Source organism: Canis aureus, chromosome 20, assembly GCF_053574225.1.
Source record: "Canis aureus isolate CA01 chromosome 20, VMU_Caureus_v.1.0, whole genome shotgun sequence".
Classification (NCBI taxonomy): domain Eukaryota; kingdom Metazoa; phylum Chordata; class Mammalia; order Carnivora; family Canidae; genus Canis; species Canis aureus.
In genome coordinates this window covers 52,210,551-52,237,595 of record NC_135630.1, presented here as the reverse complement: position 1 = coordinate 52,237,595, position 27,045 = coordinate 52,210,551, and the positions used below count along the sequence as shown (strand labels likewise).

Below are 27,045 nucleotides of genomic sequence, written 5' to 3'. Positions count from 1 at the left end.
CTTGTTCAGACTCATGTTTTGCCTCAGTGACAACTTCACTAACAGGTTTGTTGTTGTCTCTTTATGGTTTCAGGGTTTCAGACTCCTTTTCTAACTTTAATTCAACCTACCAACATTAGTTACAATACCCTGCTATAAATATGGAACTCAAAATCACTATTTGAAAATGTTTGACATTTAACAACTATTGCTCCTGCCCACCGTGCTGTCAGACGGGACAGTGACAACAAATGACTCCAGATTTTGAGTATAAAGATTTGTTTTCATTCTTATATGCCATGTATGTTGGAAATAGTAAACAAGAGGAGACTTTAAACACCTTGAAAAGAGATGTTACTGTTCACAAAATCGTATTTCTGTGCAATCTCCAACAGTTTTAGACCGATACACTAATACTTTTCTTTGTTTGGGGGATACAATTTGTGGGAGTTAATTTAAAATATATATATATATATATATATATATATATATATATATATATAAGATTTTAAGAACTCCTTTTATCTCTTTCTCCTTCAATGCAAAATATTATCATAATACAAAATATTATCCTGCTGATTTATCCACATAGTAATTTAAATATTAAGTTTCCCATATTTTTGTTCTGTAAAGACACAGCCAAACTATATTTTTTGACCTGTGATCCTTGTTTTGGATCTCTGGTGATTGTTGTTTGCACATGGCACTCTCATTGTTTCTGGGGCTCCTCAGGAATCCAAAGTGTCTCAAAACTATTTCCAGTTAAGAAGAGTAGATTTCTAACATTAGTTTAATTTCTATCCTAATAACTTTCCCTCTTATGTATCTTTTCCAGTAGTATATTCAGTAATATATATATATCATATATATATATGTTATATATATGTGTGTGTGTGTGTATATATATACATATATATATATATATATATATATATGTATATATATACACTTTATCTGCTCCTATCCATAAAAAGCTTGTGAAAAAAAGTCTTTCTGGTGGGAAAAGAATTTGAAAGGAAAACATGTACATACATATATCAGACCAAGAATTAAAAGATGAACATTATATGTGAGGAAACATTATAAGAAGGTTTCACTATATTAGTTTTTCCAAGTCAGTGTTCCAAGCCAGTCTTGGATTATGTGTGAAAAGTAAGAACTCTATACTGTAACAGGTGCTGGCAGGAAACTCCCATTAAAGCTTATGAAAGTTATGCCTGTAAAGTCCTGGCATCTGAGAAAATTCTCGCATAAGAATGCATTATGCATCAGATTTTTCTCACTAGAAAAACAATATGAGGCTGTGACTACTTAACAGTATTCCCAGTCACTATTGCGTTAACATCATCCCTTGGTGATAACATCTTTGGTGACCTTGTGCTATGTGTAAAGTATGGATCAGCCTTCATTTCAATACTGAGAGCATTCATGGTCTTCTATACATAACAACAGAGATGTTGGTCAACCATCTGTCTGTCTTAATCAGAGCATAAACCTGAAAGGTTTTCTTCCCCTTATAGTCAATAGATTTATACTAATTGATCCACATTTAAAAGACTGACTCTTCATATGCAACATAACAAATGTTTATGAAATTTTACCGGAGTTTGGAATAGTCTATGGAATATCAGATAGTAATTAACATAGGTTTTAAATCTACAGTATTTAAATACAGTAGGTTTTAAATCTACAGTATTTAAATACAGTATTTAAATACACTCATGTACTCTAGAAAGTACTAGAATTATGTGTGGCACATAGTGGGTGCTTAGTAAATGCCATCTTTGTTTTCCGTACATAAATCACCCCATATTTGGATGGCCATATCTTCAAAGACTAATGTTATAATTCTTTGAACATAAACTTGCTCACCTTGTAGTTAACAAGTAAAATCTCTTTCTGTTGGCCAAGCTCACCTTTCTGTCCTATAAATTCTAGAGGTTAAAATCTTTCTTTTACCGACATTTGTCTATTGGCTGCAACTGAGTAAAAATTCTCTTTATTCAATGAATCTAACATTTATAAGGAATTTGATTTAAGCCCAATGGGTAATTTGGATCTAAACCATTTATTAAATTAAAAAATGAGATAAAAATTTAGACTGTAGTTAATGTTAGACAAAGCCAAGTGAAAATGGTTGTGAGCCTGTATATATTCGGATGTATGTATTTATAACTAGGTTTGTAGCTACAGAATGGATTAAATGTTACCTGCTTACACTTGTATTTGCACGTAGTTTTAAATATGCTTTTCATGTATCAGTAAATATATCTTTAGTAAAAAGTCCTCAGTTAGGGTAATATAGTTACCTTCCAAGAACACACACACACACACACACACACACACACACACCAGCACCAACTCAGGCAGTCTGCCAAATGTGGTTGCTGTGAAAAAGGTTTTGCTTTAGGGCAGTAGCAAACTAGCTCACCACCCCGCTGCCCTGTCCACTCCTCACCACATGGTTCTTTGCTGTATCCTGAACTTCCCCTCCTACAGTGAGGGAACATTTCTTCGGACTGTTTTATTGCCAATATATTTTTACTTTGTATGATGAAATGAAACAGGGGACTGGTTTCATTAGAAAGAGAGGTAAACAGAGCATTAATTAAATTTGCTGATGATACTAAATTGGGAGGAACTGTGGACATCTGTGAAGACAAAAGAATCATACAAATGGACTTAAGGAGTTCAGAAATATGAGCAGGAAATAATAAAAAGAGATTCAGCCTTAAATAATGCAAGCTAATACATTTGGGAAAAGATAATCAGAAACATGGCTATTCAGTGGATGGTAGATGCCTGGAAAGTGGTGATGGTGAAAGGACCTAGGGGGTGATAATGGGAAAAATTATACACAAACTTACAGGGAAGTAGGCATGCTGCCCAGAGGGTTATATATAAAGGAACATAATTTTTGGAACCAGAAAGATGATAGTCCTGCTCTTATGATACTAATAGATCTCAAAAGTATCAAATTTGGCTGTACTTTGTTGAATCTGTCAGGTACATGAAATAATTTAACACTGTTTGTTGAGAGACTGATTTCCCCCCATAAAGGATTTTAAAAGTCTGTTTTGTCTGAAACCTGTCCTAAACACCTGAGTCATTGCTCTATTTCTGTCTTATCTTATTGTAGACTATTACTAACACGGTATATCATACAGATACAGATATGGATATAGATACCGATATGAGTATAGATACATATTGGCCATGCTGCAAACAAACAATAAAAAAAATCCTTACTTTTGCTTATAAGGTAGTTTCTCTTCCTTCTGGATAATATGACTTCACATTATGTTTCAAGAGACATCTAGTCACTATGTCTTCTATCAATTCAATGAATCTTTAGGATATAGGATTTGATTCTCTAAGGATAGATGCAGGAATGGATGGATGAAAAGGAATTTTGGATAATATCCATGTATTCATCCATTTAATCATACATCATGAATTAAGCCCCTACCATATGCCAGCTTTGGTGTGCTAAGCACTGAAGAGACAGAGATGAACCAGACACAATCCCTAGACTCAGGGACTCATCCTGTAGATGGAGAAACAGGTAAAGACACTAGCCCATGCTACAAGGGCTATGTTAGGGAGAGCAAAGCTGTCGTTGGAACACTGTGGAGAGAGATCTTAATAACGTTCAAGAGACCATGAAGGGGTGGTTAAGCATGTAAATCAGAGGATTTTCCTGGAAGAAGGGGACTCCTGTGCCATGCACGAGTGGATGAATGTGAATTTGGCAGGTGGATGGGTAAGGAGAGGGTCCTTAGAAAGAAGGAACAACATATGGAAAATATATCGACCTTTGGAAAACATGTTGTAGTTGATATTCCTGGAGTATAGGAAGCAGCTTATGAGAATGTGAAGCTGGACAGTAGACAGGGTCATATGCTTATGGGGATAATTAGTATGGAATTTTGTTTATCTTGATGGAAAAAATAAGCCATTGGAGGGAGATTCTAAGAAGGCATATTACAAATTCCATTTGTGTTCAAGAGGGATAATGCTGTCGTCATTGAGAAGGATGGCTTGGGTGGAAAACAGAACAAAAGCAATGATCTTAATTAGGAGGTTTATCTCAAAAGAAATTATGAAGTTCTAATCAGGACCATAGCAGATGAAAGGAAGAATTAGATTCAAGTGATAGTAAGAAAGGAGAGATAATTAGACCTGGGCAATGATGCTCTGTGTAAGTAGAGACAATAGTCTAAAATATCCAACATATTTCTTTTTAGAAGAATGGGGAAAATTGGCCATGATGCCATTGACAGAGTTAAGGAATAAAGAAAGATGAATAGATTTGTTAGGGAAAGTGATAAATGCAGCTTGAAGAAGTTGAGTTTGAGATGCCAGAGGAAAATTCAAGAAGGCTTATTCTTAGACCTCAGCTCTGAGAATAAGACATAGCTAGAGGAGTCATTCTGAAATAGGAACTTTGAAGTCATTGAAGAAATCGTTGAAGGTTTTGCTATCACTGAGATCACACTAAAAGAATGGATAGAGGAATCCCAGAGTCAAGAACTAAATCCCGGGGAAAACACACATTTCCTATGCTGTCAGACTCTGGCCTAAGCACGTAGACTCCAATATCATGCCATGCGATTTCAAATACAGGCCAATTACTGACCTTTAAGACAGAAGGAAAGAAGCCTTACTACAGTGATTATAGTACTGTCTGCTAGGTCTTCCACTGCCCTGTAGGGAGACTAAAGGGTTAAGTTAGCCCAAACAGTCAAAAATGCAAAACATAACAAGAAGAGCATCGTTTTTAAGACAGGAGAGATAATAGTCCTATTTTAATGGCACGTGCATATTCAAAGTCTTTAGAGACCTTTTTCTAGCGTCAGCAGAGTTTAACTTTTCTGTCATGAAGTTAAATTTGGAAAAAATGAAATCAATATCCAAGAGCAAAATCATGTCAGAATTTAGACTGTTGGTATCCTATCTTCATTAACTTCAATCGGTAAGTCTGTGTAGTTGACCGTATATAATCTTTATTTTATTTTTTTATTGGAGTTCGATTTGCCAACAATTAACTTTATAGTATAAAACCCAGTGCTCATCCCGTCCAGTGCCCCGCTCAGTGCCCGTCACTCAGTCACCCCAACCCCCTCTCCACCTCCCCTTCCACTACCCCTTGTTCGTTTCCCAGATATAATCTTATTTCAAATTCTTTAACAGACTCTTTCAAAAAATTGTCATCCAAATAAAAAATCCTCAGATTTATGTAAAAAATAAACACTGAATCAAGAAGGTGAGATGTTCACGGGGCAGTAAACTACCAGAGAGAACAGCACCAGCATGTTATTCCAAGTCTGAATTAGAGGAAAAGATGTGGTGCTCTACTTCCGTGTGGTTATGAGACCTGAGCCTACTCCTGACTATTCTCAGGCATGTCACTTATAGGTCATACCTGCCATTCAATTATTTGATTACAAACAGCAGGCTGTTGGTGTTGAAACAATGTCTAATGGGATATGACTTCCTCTAATGAAAATGAGTAGAGACTGGGTATTCCATTAGCTGCTGAACGGTGCACTTAAATGTAGTATCCCAAAACTGATGAACGTAAAAATCTTCAAGGAAACCTACCTTCAAATGTTTAGTGTAGCTGGGTATCGATGGAAAAGAATATCATTTAGAACGACATAATATCTAAATATTATCAGAATAGTTTACATGTTGAAAAAATAGATTTGGAAACCATGCAAATCATGTAGCTGCCTTCAACCAACAACTGTCGGTCACTGATTTATTTTTCAAGTTTCAATCATTTGCAGGTGTGCAACTTTCCATGAAGATTTAAGCAATGTTGGATATAACCTATCCATTCATTCATCATTTATTGAGAATCCAGTAGGTGCTAGGTACTGTGATGAGTTAAAAAATCCACGCTCTCTATATGAAATAGCACACAATGCACTGAGGGTAATAGTTTAAATATCTTTCTTCTGTAAGCTATGCTTCCCCTCTAAATCCCAGGACATTCATATTTCCTTTAAAAATGTATGATTTTACATTTTGGGTCTACAGTCTACTATAAGTTCAAGAACTCTTCCAGCAGTTATCATCTTAGAGCTATTTTGGTTTTGCAGTTTTTCTCTCTCAAAGTGTCCTGCCCCTGGGTTTTTTTTTTCCTGAAGTGAAAATAGGAAGTAGCTTGAAAATTATAAAATTTGGCAGAAGGGTATACAACTAGCAAGGAAAAGATTACTTGAACCTAAGACAAACACTTCTGATTCCATAGCCTATTAGACTATAAGATAATCTTTCAGAGAATTTAGAAGAATCTCTAAGACATTAATTTTTTTCAGGAGGATGAGTAAATTACTCTAAAATATCTGATAGGGGAAAATATGCCATGTTCAGTTTTATGGGCCATGCAACTACTTCTGGAATCTGTATGTCTCTTTTAATATATATGTAGTATAACAATTAGTGCTTCAATTGACACACTTCATTTGAAAGTGTGAAAATTCCTAGGAAAAATAAATTATTTCTGGACATTTTAAAAGGAAACATTATTTATTAGGAAGTCTACAAAGAGTATAATATTTTGTTCTCATTCATAGGTTTCTGAATTTTTAATATTTCTTAATTACCATAAATTTTTAAGCTCTAGGGAAGTGTTTGTAGAAATAAAACGTATAGATTCTTGTTCAACCAATAAGCAACAGATTATTTCACAAAACAAAGTGACAGTCTGTGAGAGTTTTGATGATGTTTTTGATAATTATTTTTTTAGTCAGTTGGTTCACATTATGCAACAAGAATTTTAAAATTCTATTTAAAAACTACAAATCCGTTTTTGAATCCCAGGGCAACAAATATTTGAAAATCTCTGTCTGTCTAATTTTTTTTCTTTTTTGCGCCTTTTTATTGAAAACCTGAAAGCTTTCCAAATGCATGTGATTTTTTTTTTTTTTTCAAATTTTGTAAACATTTGCTTCCAGGCTAAAACATCCTGCCAACTTTCAGCCAAGATTATTTTTATGGTTGAACTATTAACTTCCGAATATGGGGGCTTATAATAGAAAAACCCTCAGACCCAGAACTCTCATCATATAAATGACACCGCTATAGGATATTTTAGACGATCACATCTCGACATGAGGAGGTGTTGCATTATTTAAATCCTCCATTCACACAATAAGAGACTAATTTCCTAGGGTATTAATTTTGGCTCTGTTTCCTTCCAACTGACTCGAAGGGAAAGTATGGCAAGAACCTAAACTTTAACATGGGGGTGGAACTGGGGGTGGAGGTTGGAAATTAGACTCAGGCTTTATCTGGAAGAGATATTATTTATTCTCATGCATTCTGGACGCAAAAGTGTGGGAATATCCACTGACTGATTTGGCCAGAGCCACATTGCTGGATATGTTAGATAGCCCTTCTGGTTATTGAACTGCACATTTATTCCTCCATTAACTTCTGTTATGTTTAAGCTCTCTTTCTGATAATAAGACTGTTGTGTATTGCTGGATGTAGATAAACTCCATGAAATGTCACTAAGAAGTACAGCGAGTTAATTCCTAACCCTGTGTATACTCAGAATTTGTGAACATCCAATGTAAGCTTGCCCTCCACAGCAAGATTTGATTTACAAATATTTTCTTGAGTGGGAATACATTTCTCTGGAACAGAGAAGCAGGTACCAGGTAACTCTGGTTGACTTGGAAACGGGTTCCATCACTGTCTTCTCCTCACTATGAGACCTCACAAGAGTGCCCTCTTATCCACATTTGTTTTCTTAATTGCAAAACGTAGCTTTTTTCTCTCTCTCCACCTTGTCATCTCTGATTTCTTTTGGTTGTCTTTCCCCAGTTTCTCTTTTATACTCTTGCTGGCTGTTTCCTGTTTACTCTTTTTTGATTTTGCCTTCCCCTCTAGCCCTGAATGTGGCTTTCTTACAGACACAGAGGCCCCAGCACGACTGCCCCAAAGAGCCAATTCCGACTTGGACTCAGCACAACGCTATAGCTGTCAGGAAGGTGGCTGTCGTTGGGGTTGCACTAAAACAAAACAAAACAAAACACAAAAATGCAAAACTGGACTTAATTTTAACTCAGAAATAAAACCTAAGGAAAATCTGCTGCAAACTTTCACGGAGCTTCTTTGAGGATCAGCTCTTTTGTAATTGCATGTGGATGCCTAACTTTAGGCATGAAAAGCAAGCACTTAAAAAAAAATAAAAAAAAAGAAAAGCAACACATAGGTCAGTGCCCTCAGAAACATTTTTGTTCAGTCCACAAATATTCTCTGGGGAAAAAGAAAAAGTGCTTATCTTGAACTCTTGATTTTTTTTTTTGAGCATGTAATTTTTATCAGTTTGTTTTGTTTTTGTTACTTTTTTTTTCACTCACTGCTTATAAAACTAGCAAGCAGAAGTCTCTCTGGAACAAGATAGAATCATAAAAGTTTTCAAGAATCTCGTCACAAACTAAACAGTACAAATTGCACATTCCTCATGGAAGTATCAGCCTTTCGTGCGTGCCTGGATCCAACTATAATAGATTATCCCAAAGTGGGAAAGAATGAACAGTACAAAATTAGCAGAACTGGGAGCAGAGCTTGTCTAGTGAAGGCAATTTGATCTGTACTTTAGGGGTCTGGATTCTCAGGCATCGGGAAAAGACTATGTAAAGCTTTATTTTTGCAAGTGAACACTTGCTGAGATCTCAAGAGGCAGACTGATGCACTGAATTGAGTATCAGGAAAATTATATTCACAATATAATGCTGGGTATGTCTTAGCATAATAGCTATTACGATCATGTCTGTTATTGATATAATAAATACACACATGTGCATACCTTACCTAATATGCAAATGCCACTATACATCTACAGTAAATATCCACATATTTATTTTATGTATTTGAAGATGAATGTGTTTATATTTATTTGATGTTCTGAATTGTTATGAGTCAGATAAGTGTATCCCCAAGTCGATATATAACTATACCTTCGTATAATTTAACAATGACATCTAAATGCTCCCACATTTGAGGAATAGATCTCGTTTATAATGCCATGGGCTTACTGATGTGACATTCTCCCAAACTTCGCGTAATAGCAGAGGAATTACCAAAAAGAAATAGTTAAGGTATAATAATAATTTTAGCCATTCTTTTTCCAAGTTGCTATAGTCTACCCAAAGATAACTAATTGTTCAAAGTAAACATTCCACTCCGACCACAAAAGGAATCCATTACACAAACATATAATTCACAGTCATTTTTAGTGGGTTGTAAACAGTTTGGAATGAGCATAAAATGGGACAAAAATCAAAGTGAGCATTTTGAAATGAAAAAGTGTTTGCTACAAAAGGTCAGTCCCTTTGCTTGGCAAACTATGTAGAAAAGCCTGGGAAAATGCTGATCACACAAGCAATGAGAGAATTTGAAAGCCAACAGCCTCCTTGTTTCTTTAAACAGACATCGGAACCTATAACTGGATCCTGTCAAACAAACGACAGCAAAAAAAATATAACAGCTGCTAAGAAGTCAAATTGAGAGATAAAGTTTTCAAGGCTAAGGACCTTCTCAGAAGTAGACTAAAGGTCTTTCTTAAATCTTTAAGCAAGGTTATGGATCCCAGGGTGGCTTTTAGGCACCCAGTCAAAAATGTAACTTTGTGTATCATTCTTGTCATAGTATTTTTGTGTTCCAGAAAAAAGAAAGAAGACAAACTTGTTGATTAGCATCTGCCAAGACATCCTGCAAAGTAGCTTATAGTTGGAATCATCAAATTTGGAAGACATGATACCATTTATTTTTAATTGTGGGTAAAAACAAAACAAAACAGAACAAACAAACAAAAAAAACAACCCACCCCACATAATATGAAGATTACCATCTTAGCCATTTTTAAATCTACAGTTCAGTGGTGTTAAGTACATTCGCATTGTTTGCCACCAATCTCTAGGTGTCATTTTCATGCTGGGAAATAGTCTGGGGGCATACTGACCAGAATCAAGACTCGCGGAGGAAAACTGCCCTGTTAAACCATATTTCAAAGCATGAATGCCTGTCCTAATGAAATTAACTTTTTTCAAAAGCCCCATGACCTTACAGACAAAAATATATTAGATACATAAAAATATATTAGACTAGAAATACACTTATTCATTTAGTTAACTCCATTATATATGAAAGAAGTCTTTGGAAAAGTTTGGTGTTGTTGAGTGGAAAAAGGACTGTCTTTTGAGTATCTCACACAAACTGACTCCTTATATTGCATTGGCATGATATGCCAGAAAAACAACCTGGGAAATAAAGTGAAATTAAACTTCTACTCTCACCAGAAGGCTAAAGCCAGACAAATAGGTGTTTATTACTCAGGGTTTATTATGTCATTTAAAATATATTTAATTGTATACTTAGTATTAAGTAATATTTCATAATATATTTAGTATATTGGATATATTTAAGGTATATAGGATGATTTGATGAGATTACTACAGTCAAGCTAAACAACATACATCTCTTCCCATATCTACTAATTCGTGTGTGTGATGAGAGCACCTGCAATCTACTGCCTTAGAATAACTATAGTCATCATGCCTGTACATCAGACATCTACATTCATTTATCCTATACAACAGCAATTTTGTGCCCTTTTTCTAATAACTCCCTAGTATGTGATTTTTTTAAAAGACATCTACATTCGTTTATCCTATACAACAGCAATTTTGTGCCCTTTCGCCAATAACTCCCTAGTATGTGATTTTTTTTAAAAAAAGATTTTATTTATTTATTCATGAGAGACACACAGAGAGAGGCAGAGACACAGGCAAAGGGAGAAGCAGGCTCCCTGCAGGGAGGTCGATGCGGAACTCGATCCCAGGAACCCGGGATCACGCCCTGAGCTGAAGGCAGACGCTCAACCACTGAAACACCCAGGCTTCCCCTAGTATGTGATTTTAAGCAAACAAACTCCCCTTACCTTAAAAAAATATTATAAGGCTTATTCTCTCCTCTAGTGCCTGTTCTTTTCTTTCATAACACTCAACATAGTTTGGTACTCAGAGAATTTTTTTTTCTTGCTTAATGTATATTTCTTTTATATTGTCAGTTGGTAGCATGGAAAATGAGGCATGGGTAGACACTAAATCTCTACTTGTTGAATACAGCAAAGAGGATATGTGACATTATTCAACCAATATTTACTGAGTGCTTACAGTATGTCTGGTACTGTGTAAGGCTTCTTCCCAGTGATGCAGAGAGTAGCAGAGTAGCAGCCAGTTACATGCTTTACATAAAAAGAACTACAGGTTAGGTTTTTTGTTTTTTGTTTTTTGTTTTCTTTACAGGTTATGTTCTTAATACCAATTGCACCAGCCTTGACTATATACTTTAAGTCACATCTCCTAAGCCCTTGTCTTCTGAGAACTGCAGATAACCTTATTTTTAAGTAAGGAATTTCTGTACACTTTGAGGTCATTATAAGCTACACAAAGTATTCCATAAAGTAGTGAAAAATGGACTTCTCATTGCTTAGACCTACATACTACCAGTGTGTCTCAATGCCTCCTTCTGCATGCTTGTTTCCCCAGACCTCAAAGAAAAGTATCAGTTGACCTCAGGCTTTGGGGCACTTTATCATATGTATTGAGCATTAGCAGATCAATGATTTGATATTTGCATAGAAACTGCTTTGGAAGAAAACACATAAACTGAGTTTTTCTTTGGGTACTTACAATCTTCATGTACATGGTCTACAACTGTAAAGGCAACACAAGCGTGAACAAACCACTTGGAAGAGCTTTAAAGACTAACAGGCTCCTTTACAGTTTCCCTCCAAGTTTTGTGTATGTTCTTTAGGCTGAGCAGACAATGTCAAAAACCACAGAAATAGCTCTAATCCGGTTATAATAGTTGGTGAGAGGGAGAATGCTCTGGTGGTTTAAAGGAATAAAGGAAACCAAATCAAGATAAGGAAACACACTAAACAAGTTATTCGCTAAATTGGTTTACATTCAGCTCACTAATAGATTTTCTTCTAGGCGTGTCTGTGAGATGCAAAATTTAAAATGTGACTAATATCACTTTACAAGGTTGATTAAAGAATGCAACTGTGCCAAGCACTGGGTAGATTTTCCCTGGGTAGACTATGGGGGCATGAGCCATTTGGTTCTGTCAATTGCAAGCCAGTAAGACAAATAACTGAATGAATGAATGGAAGAATCAACCAATCAATCCATGCATCAGTCAATCAATGGTGAGATCTGCCTTCCTGATACTGTTTCATTCAAAATCAAGCATGTAAGAAGCATTTAAAAAAAATACGGCTAGAATTGATTGATGCTTTTTTTTTTTAATATAAAGGTGGGGGAAATAATCTTAAGAGTAAAAGAGAGAAAGGAAACATATTTTCGAAGCACCCTGTGTACTGCTATCGTGAGTTTTGAGGCCATTTCCCTAAGACTGTGAGAGTAAACACACAATATTCATTAAATGTGCCTTTCCCATAACTGGTCCATAAGCATTTCCCATGACTCTGCAGTTGAGTATCTTGGCTGGAAGAGGATCTGGCCATTAGAAGGAGGGCTCTAGATATGCTGAGTCCCAGCCGTGCTGAAAGACTTGGCACCTTTATATGCTACTTCCTAATACCAACCCCGGCATAAAATGTCATCAGAAGCCTGCATAAACATTGGACTTAGATTCACATAAATTATTTCTGTCCTAAGGTGCTTTCTGCCAGAATTTAGTAAAAACAACACTTTGAGTAAATAGAATTGGCGTATAAATGTAAGAATATTAATCCAACAAAATGATCATAGAAAAATATAATCAAAAGTACACATTTGTAAATCTTGCAATGATGGGAGAGGTTTATCTTGTGCCTCTGAGTTTTTATTGAACATTTCCATAGAGTTCCTTTAAGCTGACACTGCCAAAGTGCTTTGAATTATCAGTTGCTTTGTGGAATTGTAAAGTCTTTGAGTTTCATTAAAATGCTTAGGAGTTATTTTAATAATCATATGTGTGATTAGCGCCTGTTTAGTGCTGGATCTACAAATTCATTTTAAGAGTAAACATTGGGACAATGAAATATAATGCCAGATATGATTGCTGCTGTCAGCAAAAACATTGTCTTATTTTATTAAAAATCGCCAACAAAATGCCACGAACAGAAGATACAGTTCTATTTATAGATATTTTTTTCCTCTACAGTATTATGGTATCTGCACACCACCAGGCTGTATCTAGCAGAGTTTTCATTTTGCCTCGGGTGTGTGCGTAAATAGAGAGGTACAGAGTCCTTTTATTATATGTGCACACGTCTTATTATGGGCAGCTCCCCCAAAGTCCTATTCGAATAGTTGCTCTAATATAACAGCGCTCGCACCGTCAGTGCTGAGTATTTTTAAGTGGATGAAGGTTTCCTGAAAATGATGATAATTTAGCTATTGGCAATAATAACATTATAACCTTCTCAGTGATCCATTTTGGCTTTAAGTACTTATTAAATAATATTTATTCCTAAATTATGAACTTACAAAATTAAACGAGATTGCAACGTGCAATAAAAACACACTTCTCTCCAAACTCCAATTGACTCCATTCCTCACAGATACCTCTCCTTGTGTTCATTCTGCTTTTACTGTTTTCTACCCTCTGCGAGCTCTCAGCTCTTCTCTCTGATGTGTTGATAGGCTTTCCCCCAAAGCCACTCTCTTTATCTACTTTCCCTACCCACTCGTCCCCTTCTTGTTATTCTCTCATTCCCTACTGATATGGGAATAATAGGATCCCAAGGCTGTCCTTACAGTATAATTAAAGTATGAATTTCCAGGAGTTGGAAATTGCAGGCCATTTTTATTATGCTTCTATAATAAAGCCAGGTAACATTGAGAGAATTAAAATGGCTTTTTTCTAGTAGATAACTTGGTAAAGATTTTTTTCCCCTTGGCTCTATTGTTTTAAGAGACTGGGAGCAGAAAATGGGAATAGATTCACCAATTCTTTTTCTGAAAACACCTCTATCTTTTACATGATATATATCCCCCTAGATCCTGGGAGTATGTTGTAAACTTGTAACAGATGGTGATGAAGCTTCATATTTTTATACAATACATTTTTTTGAGATTCTGCATCTACTGTATGTATCTTCCAGGGAAAATGACCTTGAATGAATGAAGTCATAGTCTGAAGGAAAAACACCCCACAGATAGACCAGCAAAGAAATGATGAGTCAGTTGGGTTGTTTTGTTCCCCGTGGTAAGATGAAATAATTTCTGATGAAAAACAGAATGTTGAAATATGGGAATCAAAGGTTGTCTTAACACTCGAGGTGCATCTGTTAATTGTTCCAGGAGAACCGGTTAGCCATATTCTATAGTGATCAGAGACACACGGAAGACGGGATATCACTGTTTGCAAGTGGGAACGCTATTTGCTTCACTTGGGTAATGTTGGGGGCTTACCAAAAATTGTTCTGGCACAACATCTACCAGCATGAATGTTAGGAGGGTTCTAACACTGTGAGTGCTGATATTTTATGAATGTTTTATCACTGGCTTGAAAACAAGAAGTTTGCAATTGAATCAACAACATGTCAGACAGACAAAATATTAAAAAAAAAAAAAAAGAACATTAGTGGGAATTACTGATGTCCCTATTGTAAAAACAAACTGAAGTTAATAAGAAACTTGATCCTCTTAACCGATTAACAGAAGTCAAGTTTTAATTGCATGGCTTCCCAGACAAATCAAGTGGCGCTGTTAACTTGAGCATTGGTTGTTCAGAGGGTGCGCTAATGGGGGAAATTGCTGCATATTCAGTTACCCACCTCTTTTTTCGACAGCTTCAATGCATTGCTTTACAAACCGTGGAACTGTGGAATTTTCACGTTCACACACTGTGTGCAGATGAGAGCCAAAAATTTGATCTGCAAAAGAAACAAAGATGAGCTTCATTAAAATCCAAGATTGCGTTGTTCTTTAATTTGATTCTGTTTCCATATCCACTGCGTGCTAAAATCTGCGTCTTGCATAGGAATCGATTTTTTTTGCTTTAATTCCAAAGGGTCTATTGCAGAGATACAAAGGCCATAACTCCCTCCTTTATGGAATAGGACTCTGGGCCCAGAGAAAGAAAACTAACACTCTGCCATCGATTAGGCAGGGACGACAGAGTAAATTATAGTCTCTCTGGGCATAACTTTGTTGTTTATAAAGTAATGACAAGGAATTAAGAAAACTTCGACAAGAAGATGAATCTTAATGAATTGGTGTCTTGAGTGTTTTAGAAGAAATTTGCCAATGATTATAATTTTATCAGTGTATTTCGAAGATTTGTTCAGTGGGTCAATGATATTTGAAGAGGCACGTTCCAGGAGATTTACTTTGAAAGGAATTTTTTAGCGTCTTTCCTGCCTTAGATGCCCTTTCTCTCTCTCTCTCTCTCTCTCTCTCTCTCTTTTTTTTTTTTGGATGCCCTTTCTCTTGTACAATCTAAGTATACCCTATCCTTTACAGCTCAGCTCTGACCATGCTTTCTCCAGAAACTCTTCTCTTCCTATCTCAGCTTTGTGTCTCCTTTCACACGGGTTCTTTGGAATACCAGTTCCTCGGGATGCTGATAGGCAATTTGGGAAAAAAAGGCCTGTGATCAAAATGGCTTAGCAATGTTGAGTTAAACTAAGTTAACCAGGTTTCTTTCATGTGTAGTTTTTACAGCATGTGACATGCCAATCTGCAACGAGAATCTCCACAAAGGGCTGGAGGATGCACTATAGCCCAAACTTATTCGAGTAAGATCCTTTCATTTCAAAGGGCGTCTCTCCAGATTGATGCTTCCGAGAACACACTCTGAAGTCCTAGCCTGGTCTTCTCACTGGGAACATGATTTTGACTGCCCTGCGGTGTGTATTTACATTTATAATATGTGGAATGTATTTTCTCAAAGCAGATTTGGAGCATCTTCATCCTCTTTGTGTTCATATAGTCACCAGGGCTCAGCACAGACTCGGCCCACAGGATTCACTCATAGATATTTTTTATTGTGTTAAAATATACATAACGTAAAATTTGCCATCGTAACCATTTTTACATGATCAGTTCAGTGGCATTAAGTGCATTTACATTCTTGTGTAATCATCACCTCCAGCCACTTCCAGATTTTTTTAAAAAACAGCATAGATGTTTATTACTGATAATGAAACAAATATTTAGTGGTTTCAAGGACTTCCCATCTTGCTCAAAATGAACTCCAATTCCCTATTGCAACTTCCAAGGTAACACGTGACCTGCCCTTGTACCCATTAATTGAATTCATTTATTTCCTCTCTCCTCTCTCCCCCCATCACTTGCCAGCAGCCACTCTGTCCACATTGCTGACTCTTGCCAATACCAAGCACACTTCTGCCCCGAGGGACTTTGCACCTACTATAGCCTCTGCGTGAAACTCCATTGTACTAGGTCACTTTTGTTGCCTTTCCTACCCACTTTTTGCTAAAACATGGCCCCACTGCATTTGGAACCTTCCATGATTCTTTCTTGTTTTATTTCCCTTAGAGCACTTATTTCTGCCTGGTGTATCAGATTGATGTATTTCCTGGTTAGTTATTTCCCCTGCTTAGAATGCAAAACCCAGGAGAGTAAAGACTACACCTGTTTCCTTTCTTCCTGGGTCCCTAGAAAGCAATCTTTGGCATATACTAGAAGTTCAATAAACATTTATTGAATGATTGGCTGCAAAACATTGTCTTCATCATCAGTGGAGGCCTTCAATAAATTAAAAAAATATATTTGTAGTAGAAGTGGTGAAAAAAGCAAAATTCAACACGACAGCATGGTAAGTGAAATATTACAAAGGCGCAGTCAAAATGGAATGTGTTGAGACGTCAAGGAAGTCATGATTTTCATTCATTTCTTAGAAAAGGTGATGGCTTGAATTAAGGGCAACCCAGCAGAAAGGGAAGTAATTAAGGCTAAAGCATGAATATATTTCAATATGAAAATGTGTGTTTTCATCCAAGAGACAGAAAGATGATAGGCCCAAAACATAACAGTGTAGAGAAGTGGGAAATAACCATGGGTATTTGCTTTGAATACTTGGTCAAATCTTGAAAGATTTGTTCAAAAATAGTGAGCCACCACTATAACAAAAAATGACATAAACTATTATTTAAGAAAAATAACCCCAAACTTCAGATGCAATATTTAAATCGGCCAGAGATTAGAGTCTGGAAGAATTACTATAAAGTACAAAACCCTCTAATGCAAATTATGATTCAAATCAATTTCATAAATATTTATTGAGCATGTGGCAGGACATCAGACCAGCCTTTGGTGCCCACGGAAGACTTCCCAGAGAAGAACCAAATCTTCGGAAGAAGTAAGGCTTAAGTGAAGTGGTGAGAGAGGGGACAAGAGGCCATTTAGGGAAAACAGAAGGAAGGTATACAAATTTGAGGAAGAATGGATGTTCTGGAGAAATATTCACTTTTATTTAGAGAAATCTTGATGTACTAAGCTTTAAAAAAATGAAGTTGGCATTATGAGAGTCTTAAATATTTCGTCAGGTCGGTTAAATTATTTGAAAGTGTGCAGACACCAATGCTTTCTTATACATACATACACTAGTCTCTTCCCGATTTCTTTCTGTTTTTAGAGTCCATTTATAAGACAGATCCTGGAAATGTTCCCTATTGACTTCTGCCATCCTTGCAGCTCTGTGTAATTAGATACTTCTGATTAGTTGACTGTAAGGAGAGATGATTTCGGAAGCTACAAGAATTTCTTTTCTTTTCTTTTCTTTTCTTTTCTTTTCTTTTCTTTTCTTTTCTTTTCTTCTTTTCTTTTCTTTTCTTTCTTTTCTTTTCTTTTCTTGTTTTCTTTCCTTTTCTTTTCCTTTCCTTTCCTTTCCTTTCCTTTCCTTTCCTTTCCTTTCCTTTCCTTTCCTTTCCTTTCCTTTTTCCTTTCCCTTCCCTTCCCTTCCCTTCCCTTCCCTTCCCTTCCCTTCCCTTCCCTTCCTTTCCTTACCTTTCCTTTCCCTTTCTCTTTCTTTCTTTCTTTCTTTCTTTCTTTCTTTCTTTCTTTCTTTCCTTTCTTTCTTTCTTTCTCTTCTTTCTTTTTTTTTCCAGATAAAAGGAGAGTGGTGTATTAAGGCACTCTTTCTATTTTCTTTCTGCTTTGAACACCACTGTGCAATCATGTGATGCTTAGAGCTACTGCAGCAATCTTATCACCATGAGACAACAAGCTTGCAGACAAAAGCTAACAGGATTTTAAAAAGTTACAAAAAACCTGAGACCTCAATGACATTGTTGAAGTTCTAAACCTAAAACATTTTTTCTAGATTTCTTACTATGTGAGATAATATATGTCATTTTTCACTGAGCATTCTATCCCCTACAGCCAAAATAATCATAACCAAACGGAGGTACGTGTTTTAAAAAAGACTGAACACAAGGAGATTAGTTAAGAGGCTGATGTGATTGCCTAGGAAGACCAGACTAAGGACAGAGTTGTGGTAAATTTAATCATTATTCATGATTCTTCTTGTCCTCTCTGAATTATATTTATGCGCTCACCTCCTTTGCTGTGTGTCTGTGTGGAATAACTCACTAGAGGGGGGAATATTTATTCCTCCAATTTCACTGATGTTGGGCTTGTCTATAGACTTGCTTTGGACAATGTTGTGTGACTAAAAATGACAATGTGTCAGTTCCAGATGGAAGCCTTAAGATGCATTACAGATTTCTACTCAGCGGACTACTTTTCTGCTATTGCCAAGACAAGAGCTTCCCTGGGTAGCTGTTGCCCTTTCAGTCTGAGCTCCAGACTGAAAGCAGTTCCAGGCCAATGCTCAGTTTAGGGACAAGTCTAGTCAGACCTTCCACTTAAAGTACAACTGTCCAGTCAGGCCTACCCCCGGCAACTCGACCCACAGACTCATGAGAAATAAATGCTTCTTGCTGTACTTCAGAGATTTTGTGTTTGCTTGTTATGCAGTGATAGCTTACTGATAAAGATGATAACAGAAGTCCAGGTTGTTGGTGACCTAAGCTGTGCTATGAGAATGAAAACAAAGAGAATTTACAGGACATGGAAACTGAAACTGGGAGCAAACAAATAGATTAAAAGAATTCTAAATTTGCTAGGAATGCGGAATGATGCATCGGTTTAGATTCCACCCTAAGAAGGAGTCCCAAAGGAAATTTCTCTCCCCTTAAAATTAACTCATTATGCTTTATCTAATATTATGGCACTTTTTACTTTGTATTCTCCCCAGATCGTTTCAATTCTATCACATTCAATTCAGTGAATATTTCATGAGCACCTGTCATGTGTTGGATATTAAAAAGAATACAAATATTGAATTTCTCATTCGGTAACTATTTATTACATGCCCACTAGAAAATGTGCTCCAGCTAGAAAATGCAGTGATGCATGATGCATGATATCCTACAATCTGGGGCGGGGGGGTGGTAATGGTGGTAGATAACTCTCATAAATATTCATAATATAATGTGATTAGTGCTATTGCATGGCTGTTTAATAATAACAGTGAAGCTTCATTGTAAACTGTGTAAGCCAGGCATGGTTCAAAGTATTTTATGTGTTCTAACTTATTAAATCTTTACACCAATCCTCAACCCCGTGGTGGTAGATACTATTAACTCGATTTTATGGGAAAGGAAACAGAGGCCCCAAAATATTGAGTCCCCTGTCCATAGTTACAAAGTTTCGGGCTCCAGGGGAAGAAAAAAGATAAGAACCTCACCTACGGCAATGGAAGGTATGAAGGAGTGATTTTGTAGGATTTATTTACTGGATGTAGAAGGTGAGCCAACTCACCAGAGAGAGAGAGTACATCCTAGTTTCTTGCTTGATGAAAAGAGACTGACATGAAGAAGGAACATTGAAGGTTATTGGAGAAGAACAAAGAGATGGGTATTTAGGGGCAGCTGGGTGGCTCAGTGGTTGAGTGTCTGCCTTCAGCTCAGGTCGTGATCCTGGGGTCCTGGGATTAAGTTATGCATCGGGCTCCCTGCAGAGAGCTTGCTTCTCCCTCTGCCTCTCTCTCTGTGTCTCTCATGAATAAATAAATAAAATCTTAAAAAAAAGAGAGAGAGAGAGAGAGATGGGTGTATTCAGGAGTGAGGAGAAGAATTTCAGATGAGGAAGAATGATGGTGAGTGATAAAGGCAAAAAGTTCCCATGGAATTTTAACAATTCAGAAGGTATTGCAGTGACCATGAGGAAAATGGCTTTAGTAGAATGGAGCTGAAAAGCAGATGGTTGTGTATAAGGTTTGAAGAGAAGGTGAGGAGGAGAAAACAGCAAATGGACTACTGCTTTAAGAAGTTTTGTGCTGGGGACGCCTGGGTGGTTCAGTGGTTGAGCCTCTGCCTTCAGCTCAGGCCTTGATCCCAGGGTCCTGGGATCGAGGCCCACATCAGACTCCCAGAAGGGATCCTGCTTCTCCCTCTGCCTATGTCTCTGCTTCTCTCTCTGTGTCCCTCATGAATAAATAAATAGGTTATTTTTAAAAAGGAGGAGAAGTTTAGTGCTGGAAGTTCTTTAATTATAAGGGAAGCTGGGATTTGGGAAAGATTTTGAGCTGGGTGGATAGGAGACAGTCTCAACCATAGGGTGTTTTGCCGTAATGCATTGGAGAGGGTGAGGTGTGCTACTGGCTCCTTTTGGCTGTTCAAAGTGGGAGGTGGGGGAGGTGCTTCACTGCCACTTACTGGGTGGTCTGGGCAAGTGCAAGCAATCCCTCATTGAAAAACTGTCCCCTCCTGATTGCCAATAGTGTCCTCATGAGAAAAGAGCCTAGGTATGATCAACATCATTAGACAGGTGGAAGATGTTTGCTTTTATCAGTTACCAGACAAGGCAAAAATTGTCTTATTAATTCTAGCCTCTTTAAACTGACCATACTCAGTCAAGAAGGTATGGCTCTGGAAATAAAAACTTAGCCTCTGTGGTGAAGCTGACTGAATGAAAAGCTGTCATAAAATCCAAGCCAAAGCAATGAAATTCTCCCTCAAAATGATTAGAATTGAGGTCCTACAGACTGAGGTAGTTGGCTCTAGGGAATTAAATAGTAAGGCTGTCTGGATTTAGATACTGGGGGTTGGGGCAGCCATTCGGGGAGATGGCTGTGTGCAGTGGGTGACTGGGCCCGGGAACAGGAGCTAATTTGCGGAGAGAGGAATGAAACAGACACATCCTAGGTCTTCACTTTCTGATGCCTAACTCCAGAGATCATATATCTTTTCCATGGAATGCCATGACATATTCTGGGTTGTCATGATGACTCCCATTTTATATGAATATTTTTTTTTCAAAATTTTATTTTATTTATGATAGTCATCAGAGAGAGAGAGAGAGAGGCAGAGACACAGGCAGAGAGAGAAGCAGGCTCCATGCACCGGGAGCCCGACGTGGGATTCGATCCCGGGTCTCCAGGATCGCGTCCTGGGCCAAAGGCAGGCGCCAAACCGCTGCGCTACCCAGGGATTCCCTATATGAATATTTTTGAATGAACTTCTGTTTATTGCAACTAAATAGACTTGACTAGAACATGAACATAGCATTGGCCAGAAGGTTTCAGGAGAGGGCTTATACTCACAATATAAAATGCCAGTCTTGGCTAAAGAGCTCCATGAGATCCACTGTTAATGATGACACTGGTTAGGAAGAGTATGGTGGGGGTCTATTGGTTTTACCGGTGCTGTGACTATTCTCCTATTCTCCAGTAAGATCGCTCTGATTTTCCTTTGAGGATGTTGTCTTTCTCATGTTGGCTGCCATTTAGTTCGGGTAGTGCTGATTTTACCACCTCTAGCTCCAGGGATGAACATGAATTTCCTCTACCTGGCCATAGTAATTGGTTCAGACATGAACACATGGCCCAGGTTGATCTCATGGAGTACATCTTAGGGCTTTTTCTAGTGCTACTGGGAAAGAGGAGCCTTATTTCTACAGGTGTTGATAAACTATTGGGATATGAGTCTGAGCTTCCAGAAGCTATGTTACCACCTTCTGGGAAGACATACTGGAGAAGTAAGCCAACAGAGTGGAAAACAAGCTGAGCAAAGGAGGAAATTGAGATGTGATAGCATTTGTGCCCCTAGATCCAGTCATGCCTGAAGCTATCCTTGTCCCTTGGACTTTTCATTTAAGTAGTCCAATAAATACCATCCTTACTTTTGCAGTTTGGACAGGTTTCTATCAATTACAATGAAAGGAATCCTGATTACAACATTAGCCTTCAACGTAAAATGATGGATCATGTAACTTAGAGGAGATGATGGTGCACATGAAATGACTTTGCAAAGTAAAAGTGTTAGCTAAAGAAAGAAATCATAAAGATTTAGCTAAAATGTCAATGTCAAACTTAAGGGCTGTTGTAGGATTACCACCCATCTGTAAATTTGATATAATCCAGGGTTTGATACACCAAGGAGGACCATTAAATTGTGGGAATGTGTTTGACCACAGAACTTTCCATCTTAAAATAGTATAAGAAAAGGGGGAGGGAGAGAGAAAAGTATTCTTTTCTTGGCAAGCGTTAATGAACTATCTTTGCCCCCTAAACTTCCTTGCTTGTTGTCCTGGCACAACACTAAGGATTATTTCTGTTTTCCCCTTCTTTATGATATTCCAAAAAACGGAGCAGCCCAGAACCCCAAGCTCCCGACTCCCTACCTATATTCCCATCTGTGGGCTCACTGGTAATCCTTTCTTCCTCTCTTAACAAATTTTTGTATTTAGAAAACACCTCTTGCTAGAGGTGCCAATATTTTTGGAGTACTCCACAAATGCCTATGGCCTTGGCTAGTGCGATCATTATGTCTTCCTTCTCCCGCTTCAGCGTTTATACCAGGGATGGCAGGCAACACATTGGTTGGAGAAAATCCATTTTCAGCAATTTTTCTTTGAAAGCATCTTTTGGTGAGAAAAACAAATAGACCTTCCACATGACTGCACTTATAAATCATGTTGTTTACATAATGAATTAGAGTTTAACTAGGAAATGGTGGTTTTTAATCTTTAAGCTCTCAAACTTTTGACCGATTTAGTTAGTTCATCAGCATATAACCAGGTTAAGTCTCCCAGATTACAAATTAGCTTCATTCTCCCTCATCTCTGCTATATATTTTTTGACAAATTATGGAAAGAACACCCAGTAATGGGATCTTTGTCAGTTAGATTCCAAATGAATCAAAACTATGAGGAAAACTACTCAATAGAGGCAGTTAAATGTTCAAATAATGTGACGGTGTTATCATCATTTACCCAGGAAGACAGTCTCCACATGCTTTTCTAAATGATTATTCTGCTTTCAGGATGCAGAGCCGTTGCAGCTAGTCTAGTAAATTTTTAAAAGGAAAAACAAAGCACCTAGAACTACACATACATGAAGAACATAGAGAGGAATAGAAAACAAGAATAACAAATCGAGTGGCTTAGACCCACCCCTCCCCGCTTCAAATCAGACAAGTATTTTGGTCATGAGGTATATATAAGGCTCCAATTTTAGAAAACCACTGGAGTATATGCTTATTTATTTATTCACCTTTTATTTGTTTATTTATTTTGGTTTTAGAGAGAGAGCACACATGGGTGCCTGTGCAGAGGGAGAAGGAGAGAGTGAATCTCAAGCAGACTCCACACCCAACATGGAGCTCAATGGGGTTTGATCTCACAACCTTAAGATCATGACCTGAGCCAAAATCAGGAGTCTGATGCTCAACTGACTGATCCACCCAGGCATGCCACCAATGGGGCTAACTTACACAAAGAATATTCAAATGATATTGAGGAATGAGAGTGGGAGGGAGCTCAAAGAATTTACTAGGAACTCAAAGTAACTTATTAATTACTGGAGGCTAGAGAACCAGTCTTGGAGATGTTTCAAACCAAAGGTCCAAAGGAGATCCGTGAAATATGAAGCAGGAAATACACTGCTAGGTCAGGAGTCTCCCAACTCTGAGGGCTGGTTCAGGATGCTTTTTACATTACCACCTCCACCACCAGCATTGTTCTAATGACTTATACTCTTCAATTGCTCAAGATGGGAAGTTCCAACAGAGGGATGCCCACTTGGTTGAGATTATGTTAAAAAATGGTGGTGGGATAAGAGAAAAACATTGCCCTAGTAGCTTCCATAGTAGGTAGCCTGCACTTGGAATATTTCTCCCTCCACAGTGCTACACACATGGGCACATCATTTCCCAAAAGGTTGTTATAAGGGAGGGGCAGTGATACTGAAGGGCAGAAGTAATATTCTCAACATGGGTAATTTCAGCAATTTAGCTGAATTTTTCCTTTAATTTTTAAACTCTAAGTGACATTTGGTTTTCTTTTTGACAGTATGTTTCTAGACCAAAACTTTCAGATTACTTATCAAAGAATCCTGGTTCTACTTTTATCGTTTATATTTTCTCCACTTCCATCTTTTATTATATTTTCTTTTTCTCCTTTAAAATACTCACTATATGAGCCTTCATGGTATAATTTACTGATAATTTTTGGAGAAATGGGTGACTTAAATAAGTACTATAATTTACTGATGGCTTATCTCTTTGAACTAAGATTCAGAAAAATATGTTTAAATCTAAAACATTACTGAATCTAATCTACATTAAGTGTTTCATAAGGTACTATGTTATTTTACAATGCCTTAGGGCTTTGATTTAAAATATCAGCTACTGCTTTTTGATACACAGACACCAAAAATTGGGCTGATTCTTTGCTGAATCTCTAATATACACTGCAAGTGAAGTAAATTTCTCTCATTGCCTTGTTTACTTATGATTTTTTTCTCATAAGAGGCAAATACAGAAAAAAAAACATAATTATTTTAACTTTTAAGTAGTTTGGAGTCTAAATAAATAGAAATTCTAAATATGTACACTCTTGTGTATAGTTTCCCCCCACATGTTTATTCGTACTTGTAGCTCATTAACCTAATAGATTTTAAAGTCCCTGCTGGATAATGATAATGTCTATTCTGGAAGGACTGTCTTGGAAGAGATTTGCCCAGACTATGGAGAAGATATCCCCAAACAAGGGTAGCTGTAGTCTGTAGCCTCTAATCAAAGTTGGACAGTTGGACGCAAGCACAACATTCTTTGACACAAGCAGCCCAAAGGTGAATTTCAGAAACAGACTTGCTGTCATCCAGACAAAATGACAGAGTTCTCCTCTAGCTTCTATTTTTTCTCCTTCTCTTTCCAGACTTCCAGTAGTTCCCACCTTTCACAATTTCACCCTTAACTGCAAACGATACCTCTGTGAAGTACTCTTTGGCTCCTTTTTATTTTTTTAATTAGGCTCCACACCCCACATGGAGCCCAATGCAGGGCTCAAACTTACAACCCTGAGATCAAAACCTGAGCTGAAATCAAGAGTTGGATGCTCAGTGGACTGAGCCCCCCAAGCACCCCTGGCTCCTTCTTTTAAGGTCCTAAACTCTCATGGGAATAGATCTCAACTCAATTTTGATCCAATTAATGCAATGGACATTTTGGTGAGTCTGCCAGCCAGGAATAAATTTATAGCTTAAATGAGGAGTTTATTAACTCAAATGGAACAGTGAGTATAGGATTTTTCAATATTTGTCTACTTTAGGCAGCAGCTTTATCCTATACTTCGCCAACCCTCTGCTTACCTAAAGCAATACAACACACAAATATACACACTCAACTGCCCTCCATGCGTATGTGCACAGAATCACAACAGTATAGAGAATGGTCTGACCAAGTGAATATTTCATGAATTTTTGTGTTCATTCATCCTTTGTATCCATCCCTGAGTATTTTTCAATGCCTGCTGAGGATGGACTAACAAATAGAACACTCTCTATCCTCATATAGCACTCTCTGTTTTCATACAGCTTATATGTAAATGGAGAAAACAAGTACATAAACACATTAATATATAGTAAATGTATGATAATGTTATACTGATAGGTGCAATGAGAAAAGAAAGCAAGGCAGGGAGATAGCCAGAGGCAGGTATTATCAGGAAGTGGAGTTGCAGATGAAACTGAAAAGGTAGCCAGGGGGCCAAAGCAGGTAGAAGGTCACAGAAAAGTCATCAGATATTATTTTAAGTATGATTTTATTCTAAGTAATTGGCAATTATTATTGAGCATGGGAGTGAAATAATGTGACTTATGTTTTTAAATGATCCTTCTAATTGCTGTGTGGAGACTATATTTAAGAGGGTCAAGAAAAGAAGCAGAGAGGCCAGTTAGGGGGTTGGTGACATATTCCAGGGAGAGATAACGGTGCTTAGATAAGGCTGGTAATAATGGGAGTGACTAAATGTGGTTGAATTTGGAAAATATTTTAAGGTGGGTTTGCTGACAAGAGGAGAAGAGAGAATAGAGCAGAGGGTGACTCCAGCTGGCAGTTGGCAGCGGTATTTCCTGAGGTGAACATGCCAGAGCTGGGGAATCAAGGATTGCTCTAGATAAATGTGAGGTGTCAACCAAACATCCCAGGAGATGACAAATGGACATTTAAACATGCAAGTTTGGACTCTTGAGAGTCTGGAGCATGAAACTGAGGTTTTAAGTTTAGAAAGCCTATAGATAGAACCTGAAGCCACAGGACCGCAATATTTCAGCCCTGGAGCATTTGAATAATGGCCAGTAGCCTGAGAAGAAGAATGAAAAAGGAAAAGAAGTCTAAGAACATAACATAGGATAACCCAACATTGTGAGGCTGGTGAGAGGAGTAGGCTCATTGAAGGAGTGTCCAACTCTTTGACATAAGAGTTTCCAGAAGAAGGAAGATGAAATTGTAAATAAACAGTAATTGTAAAACCACTGAAAGATTTTGTGTCCTGCTTCCTTTCCTTTCTACCTCTTCCCAGACAACAACTTCCCTGGAAGTAAAATTGAGTAAGATGGTCTTTAGTTTACAAGATACAGCTGGAAGACAGTAAAATAATCAAATAATGAAATTACAGTTTGAGGATAAAGAGAAGAGAGGCTAACTCGGAATGAGGAAGACGAGGATGGCTTCATGGAGTTGGCAACTTTGAGCTGGAAGTGTGAAAATGAATATAAGTT

The 27,045-nt window shown here is 37.4% G+C and overlaps 1 protein-coding gene across 3 annotated transcripts in view; it reads right to left on the bottom strand.

The window, feature by feature from the left end:
* The window catches only part of ARHGAP15 (Rho GTPase activating protein 15), a 608,201-nt gene that overhangs the window by 209,609 nt on the left and 371,547 nt on the right, over positions 1-27,045 (bottom strand). For all 3 annotated transcript variants that reach the window (XM_077861593.1, XM_077861594.1, XM_077861595.1), the window contains one exon: positions 14,792-14,890. In XM_077861593.1, the coding sequence (XP_077717719.1) occupies positions 14,792-14,890 (99 nt within the window). The remainder of the gene's footprint in view (positions 1-14,791; positions 14,891-27,045) is intronic.